This window comes from Limulus polyphemus, unplaced genomic scaffold, assembly GCF_000517525.1.
Source record: "Limulus polyphemus unplaced genomic scaffold, Limulus_polyphemus-2.1.2 Scaffold6853, whole genome shotgun sequence".
In the NCBI taxonomy this organism is placed as follows: Eukaryota; Metazoa; Arthropoda; class Merostomata; order Xiphosura; family Limulidae; genus Limulus; species Limulus polyphemus.
The window spans coordinates 35,997-43,376 of NW_013672463.1; the positions used below are offsets into that span (position 1 = coordinate 35,997).

Here is a 7,380-nt window from a genome sequence, read left to right on the forward strand (position 1 = left end):
AGCTTTATCAATGGATAGTTATACCACACCAACACAGCTTTAACCATGCTTATGTTTCAATGTATCAGCTTTATCAAGGGATAGTTATATCACACCAACACAGCTTTAACCATGCTTATGTTTCAATGTATCAGCTTTATCAAGGAATAGTTATATCACACCAACCCAGCTTTAACCATGCTTACGTTTTACTGTGTCAGCCTTATCAAGGAATAGTTATATCACACCAACACAGCTTTAACCATGCTTATGTTTCAATGTATCAGCCTTATCAAGGAATAGTTATATCACACCAACACAGCTTTAAGAGTCAAACATGGCCGATACTTAGGAAGCGTCAGTAAGATAAGAAGTATGATCTTGATTTCCAGACCGGTTTATACGGTTTTCCTTGCTATTTCTGTGAGATTAGTACCCAAACATATTTTAATTTGTTATTCTTAAATGACCTGTTAAGTCTCTCACCAAAACTAATGAAGAATCTATGTTTAATTATACACTTACTCTCCAGGTAAGATGTTCATAGAAGTCATGCTTCCGATGGTTATTCCTTTACTAGTATACTTTTCAAAATCAAATGGAACAAAGTATATGTTTTCCTTTCCTTTGATTATCAGAGTGGAATTCACTGTTGGTTGTAGTTTTAGGTTTTTGTGCAGTATGAAGAAAAATTGTATATTAGCAGTGCCAGTTTCAGACGTTCTCAGGGGATCTTCGAGCTGTTGGAAGTTTAGAGAAGAGTTATAAAATTAGACAACCGAGTTCTTGTAACTTTTAACGGAGAGTCACCAGAAATAACTAAACATTACGCGTATTTTTCACTAGCTATATAATTTAAAAGTTTACTCCGAACGTTCATCATTAATAGGAACGTATCTGGCTTCAAATTTTATGAAGCAAAACTCCTGGATCTAAAATCAAATCAAAGATGCTATGTACAAGGAAATATTGAAAATGATCAAAGGAAATATGTATAATTAGAACATAATCTAAAAACTAGAATTGCTTTATAAACTCGAAATTCATTCTTTAAAAAAAAAAGAGTTTAAAATACAAAAGCCATGACTTGGTATTCATGATCTCGAATTTTGGAAAGACACAACTTAAGCTGTAGAAAAGACGACATTTTAAATCTGGCGTTAGCATTATGATGCTGGATTTTAGAGAACCGAAACTTACCCTAAAATACAGTATTTCTGTTTGACATCATCAATAGAATACTGTATAGAAAGGACATACCTTATTATAAAAATACAATACATTTAGTGTCATGTAACTAAAATGTTCTTGATTATTAGAACATCATACTCTTTCTCTTACAAACAGCATTTTAAGTAAGCACAAATCTACACAATGCGTTGTCTGTGCTGTAACCATCACGAGTATCGAAATCCAGTATCTAGCGTAGCAACCTGTTAGACTTACCGCTGAGTCACTGGAAGGTAAGTGTGTTCTAGTTTGTTTTTTGTTTTTTAATTTCGCACAAAGCTACACGAGGGCTATCTGCGCTAGACGTCCCAAATTTAACAGTGTAAGACTAGAGGGAAGGCAGCTAGTCATCACCACTCACCGCCAACTCTTGGGCTACTCTTTTTACCAACGAATAGTGGGACTGACCGTCACATTATAACGCCCCCACGGCTGAAAGGACGAGCATGTTTGGTGCGATGGGGATTCGAACCCTCGACCCGCAGTGTGCGAGTGGAGTTCCCTAACCACCTGCCCATGCCGGGCAAAAGTGTGTTCTAACTAGAATGTTGTTTTTTTCAATGTTAGAAAGCCAAAACTTGTTCTATTACAAACAATATTTTAAGTCTGATATAACCAAAATTACCATAATATTTTTCAAGATCGAAAGTCGCAGCTTACATTTTTAAGAACAATATTTCCAGAATTTGAGGTGACCATCATTGTTTGTATCTTTCCGCTAGCCAAAGTTACATTGTAATCCTCCGCTTTAGTCAAGTTACCACACCCATCAGCAGCGAAAGAGATTCTGTAAGTTTTGTCGGCCTCCAAGTTTTCTAAAACATGAACCTGTAATGAGAACGTGGTGTGTTAGGAACACCACATGTGTAAAACATGAACCTGTAATGAGAACGTGATGTGTTAGGAAGACCACATGTGTAAAACATGAATCTGTAATGAGAACGTGGTGTGTTAGGAAGACCACATGTGGTGTGTTAGAAAGACCACATGTGTGAAACATGAACCTGTAATGAGAACGTGGTGTGTTAGGAAAACCACATGTGTAAAACATGAACCTGTAATGAGAACGTTGTATGTTAGGAAGACCACATGTGTAAAACACGAACCTGTATTGAGATCGTGGTATGTCAGTAAGACCACATGTGTAAAACACGAACCTGTAATGAAATTGTGGTATGCCAATAAGATCACATGTGTAAGATAAGAACCTGTAATGAGAACGTCAGTAAGACCACGTGTGTAAAACACGAACCTGTAATGAGAACGTGGTGTGTCAATAAGACCACATGTGAGTCGATAGTTAAATCCTTCATTTCTGTATTTATAATTCAGTGTAGATTTTCCTAATTACAAAAACGCGTATCTCTGCTTCGATTATTTTACTAATTCGTTTCGATTATTTTCAGGTTATCTAATTAAACTACACCGAATATTCTCTTTATGAATAAATGTGATCTTTGTTTTTATCTGAATATTTCATAAACTTCACCTTAGAATTACGAAGGTTGTGCTAGTTCGGGAAATAATTGAAATATTAAATGTCTTTTTTCGCATTTTTATTTTTTAAAAAAGTAGTAAAAATGTCAATGTATTACAGTCTAACTTACCTAACTTTAATACAGTCAATTTTACCTAGAGTAGCTACCGAATGTGCACACTTAGAATTTCACCACGAAAAAAGAAACGTTAAAAATTATATATCATAACACCATTTTGTAGATGGCGCACAAGCTTAAGTGATACATTACAATACACAATATTCCATACAATATTCAGCAATTATTATAGAAATATTCAGCAATTATTATATATTATAGAAATATTCAGCCATTATTATAGAAATATTCAGCAATTATTATAGAAATATTCTACCCCACCTCGCCAGACTCCAGTGTGATATTTCTAAGACCAGTAAGGTTAAGATGACAAGGCAGTGTATTAATGATTCCGAACTGGCTAAACCCTGCAGTTGGAGTTTGAGGAAGAGAGTTCTGTAAGTAAATACATCATGATTACTAAAAGGATCAGCACGACGAATGTAACAAATCAACTTATTTACAAATACACAAGCACTTTTCTCGACGTTAATATATATATATATATATATATTTGCGTGCTTTCGGCCCACTTGCTAGATCCTTCATCGGGCAACAATGTTCTCAGCAATACAAATTCGTTCGTCAATCCTTATCGTTGATAAACGAATTTGTATAGTTCAGTGCATTGTTGCCCGAAGAAGGCCGAAAGCTCGCAAATAAAAGTATGTTAACGTATAAAAAAGTTCGTGTATAATTCTAAATATTAATTTACTTACGTCATGAGTGTTAAACAACAAATCAATGTATTGGTAATGTTAAGATTACTGAACTCTGATTCGATTTTTTATGAATTAATAATTTTGTTTTAGTAATTCAGTGTCATCAAAAATGATACAAGTTCTAGGATTTTTTTGGACATTCTAGAATAGATATAAGCCTCGAAATTATTGTAAGTCAGATAATTCGGAGAATCATTATTAATTGTAAATAGTTATTCTGTGTACGTAAAGATATTCATGACGCATTACCTTTAAATATACATTCTCATTATATAGCTAATTTTTGTAATTATTTGATTTTGATTCAAAAACTAAATTTTCAGTAAGGCTTAGCTGAGTCATTAAAATGTTAATTTATTTTTAATTTTGTTTATGAGTTAATACTCAACTGTGGTGTATGTGAGATGACAAATGTTAACCTGAAGATCACCTAAGAAGGTCGGAACGTTGTTCTTGTACTTTATTTTAATTAAAGTTTATAATACCCATACCAGCCGTCTGTGCTATACATTTTTAGGCTTAACTCTCATCATGTACGGATAGAATAAGACGAGTTATATCGTCTTTTCCAGAATTGTCCTTATTTTTGATACAGTGTTGTAGCATTTAAATAATTGGACATTATTATCAATTGTACTCAAGTTCCATGACGTATAAAGTTAAAAACATATCAGTATAATAATTAATAGTTATGGACTCTAATAGATCAGTGTTTACCAACCTTTTTCACCGCAGCGTCCCTTTCAGCAAACAATGGGTGCTTATGTTCCTGTCTAATAACTTTTTAGACCACTAAAATATTTTACAAAATTGAAAATTGTAAGGCAATAAGAGTCAATTCTTATATTTTAATTTTAACAAACCTTCAAAACTTTTCTGTCCACCCCCTGCCGCTCCTCAAAGTTTACTTCACCTTACTTTTAAAATTCCCACTAGAGGGCGTTACCGCCCAGGTTAGGAAACGCTGATATAGATAAACATTTTGTATATATGAATACATGTGAAGTAACAGCACAGTGAAATTCGTTAGGTTATACAGAAAATTAATCTATTCTGGACTAACACGAACACAAAGGTCAGAGTAAATATGATGTAATTTATTATAAAATAAACGAGAAATTAAGAAAAAAAATGTATCGTGAAATTAAACACCTCAATTCTTATTTGTAGAAAGCCAGCGATGAAAAAAGAAGAAGCGGCTAGAAGGCCACCTGTAGTGATTCTCTGGAGAGGCCTATAATTAGAAAAAATGAAATAAAAACAGATTTGTGAATTCCATTTAATTCCCAGATGGAAAACATGTTTTTAATTTTAGAAGCTACGTAGAATAGATAGTAATTATTATAATTGTAATCCCTAAATCACAATATAAGGTGATTAAACACAGTAAATTCTACACTTATGAATGCTTATCAATTGGTTATATGCTTAAATTCTATTCTAACTAAATAAAAATATAAAAAACTGACAGTCTAAAACAGCACGGAAGTATAATATTTCGGCTTATCCTCTCCTATCTGTTTTATTTTACTTTTTAACTTAACTTATCTGCATATCTTGTGTATAGAGAATTAAATTGGTTCTATACGATAAAACAAAAGTTAAAACCGCGTAATAAATACTACAATGAAAATAGTAAAGCAGTTCTTATACGATCATAATTTATTGTATGATACTATATATTTTATTTCTAACATAATGTTGTAACATACAAATATAATGAAAAAAAATTACATAAAGTTTTGTGATTCGGTAAAAAATTTAAATTTCCGGAAAAAGTAACCGAATGTCACTGATACTCATATATATATATATACCTTTTCTTTTATATATTGTATAAATTTAGTTTTCAAGGTAATAATAAAGTGCCCTCTTTTGACAGTTTTGATCACTATAACCCATCTTATCCATTAATTAGACAAGCCTCCTTATGGCTTAACGGTAAGTCTGAGAGGCTTATAACGCTAAAAGTCAAGTATCGATAATCATGGTGGACAGAGCACAGATAGCCCTTGTGTAGCTTTGCGCAATCAACAACAAACAAAACAACAGTTTGACGTAAGCAATTAGTATATAACTAAATACTGGCTATTTCATATCCATAGTATCAATTTTTAATAACGTCAGTGTTCAGCAAACTATAGAATTGGGCCCTGAGTTGATAAATTGTCGGGCTAATTATGACAAATACGTTTCTTTAATCTTGACCATTTTTGAAACGGTTCATATTAATCATAGGAGACTGACTTCCTCATTATCTTATATTGTAACACTTATAAAACGGATGTAAACTATGAAGCCCTATTCCGGTAATTCCTTCGAGTTTATACGTAGGCTTAAACACAATAACAACTTTTATTGGAATACCGTTACGTCTTCTATGTGTTCTGACGGTTAAATACCAAAACTAATGAGATTGAGTTCTTACCTAGTTAAGCAATTAAATTTTGCCAATACAGGATAAATAATGTACTCGAACATAGGAATGAAGATAACAATCAGGAGAGGGTTAATAACCTGCATCTGGTCTGGCTTAATTGAATATTGTCCCTGTAAATATAAACAACAACAAAATAACTAGATGTCGTCTAAATCACAAAATTTTTAAATATAGTGATAACTAACTTCTCAAGTGAACCGTCCCCTACTGTCTGCATGCTCACGATGCTAAAAATCAGGTTTCGATACTCGTGGTGGGCAGAGCATGGATAGCCCATTGCGTAGCTTTGTGTTTAACAACAACCAACCAACTAGCTCTCGTGTGGATTACTAATTTCCACTGTAATCACCAAGCTGCCTTCAAACAGTGTTAACATCAACTATTTGGGTTTGAAGTGAATTACTAATATTCACTATAATTACCAAGCTGCCTCCAAACAGTGTTAATAACAACCATTCGGATTTCAAGTGAATTAATAATATTCACTATAATCACCAAGCTGCCTTCAAACAGTGGTAACATCAACCATTCGGATTTCAAGTGAATTAATAATATTCATTATAATCACCAAGCTGCTCTTAAAAAAATCTTAACAACAAACAACTAACCAAACAGGTCTCAAGGAAATTACAAATCAGAGAGTGCGCTAGCTCTCCCTATGTAGGGATGGCACGGACTTCCGTATTAAAATAATACAAAAGACATCTGGATTTTCTTCTCTACAGGTCATCAGAAGCTAGATATAAAGAAGTACCTGGCATAGTCGCTCTATCTCCGGTGTATGTGCCGCTTTTCAGCTATCCAGAGCGTCACACACAACTGCATTATCTTATTGGAATGTCAACACGCACAACTGCATTATCTTAGTGGAATGTCAACACGCACAACTGCATTATCTTATTGGAATGTCAACACGCACAACTGCGTTATCTTATTGGAATGTTAACACACACACAACTGCATTATCTTATTGGAATGTCAACACGCACACCTGCATTATCTTACTGAAATGTCAACACGCACAACTGCATTATCCTATTGAAATGTCAACACGCACAACTGCATTATCTTACTGGAATGTCAACACGCACAACTGCATTATCTTACTGGAATGTCAACACGCACAACTGCATTATCCTATTGGAATGTCAACATGCACAACTACATTATCTTATTGGAATGTCAACGCGACATTTCTAACACACCTCCATGATATCAAGCTGACTTTGTTATTGGATCATTCTTTCCTGAATAACTATCAGGATCTGCACAGTCACATACAATCCTCACAATTAATTTAATTCCCACACTGTAGCAACACAATGTAATAGATAGTATGGTTTTCGTGCAGTATGGTACCATCCGAATATCGGTAACCAGGTGAAACAAGTAGAAACGTGTAGTAATACTTCAA

At 33.7% G+C, this 7,380-nt stretch overlaps 1 protein-coding gene across 1 annotated transcript in view; it reads right to left on the reverse strand.

Moving 5' to 3' along the window:
* Positions 1 to 6,740, reverse strand: part of LOC106474127 (solute carrier family 15 member 1-like) — a 25,689-nt gene extending 18,949 nt beyond the window's left edge. The window contains exons 1-6 of the mRNA XM_013934818.2: positions 6,721 to 6,740; positions 5,955 to 6,076; positions 4,679 to 4,760; positions 3,087 to 3,200; positions 1,870 to 2,037; positions 505 to 719 (exon numbers count right to left, since the gene is read on the reverse strand). Of these exons, the coding sequence (XP_013790272.2) occupies positions 505 to 719; positions 1,870 to 2,037; positions 3,087 to 3,200; positions 4,679 to 4,760; positions 5,955 to 6,049 (674 nt within the window). The 5' untranslated portion in view covers positions 6,050 to 6,076; positions 6,721 to 6,740. The remainder of the gene's footprint in view (positions 1 to 504; positions 720 to 1,869; positions 2,038 to 3,086; positions 3,201 to 4,678; positions 4,761 to 5,954; positions 6,077 to 6,720) is intronic.
* Between the last annotated feature and the right edge of the window lie 640 nt (positions 6,741 to 7,380).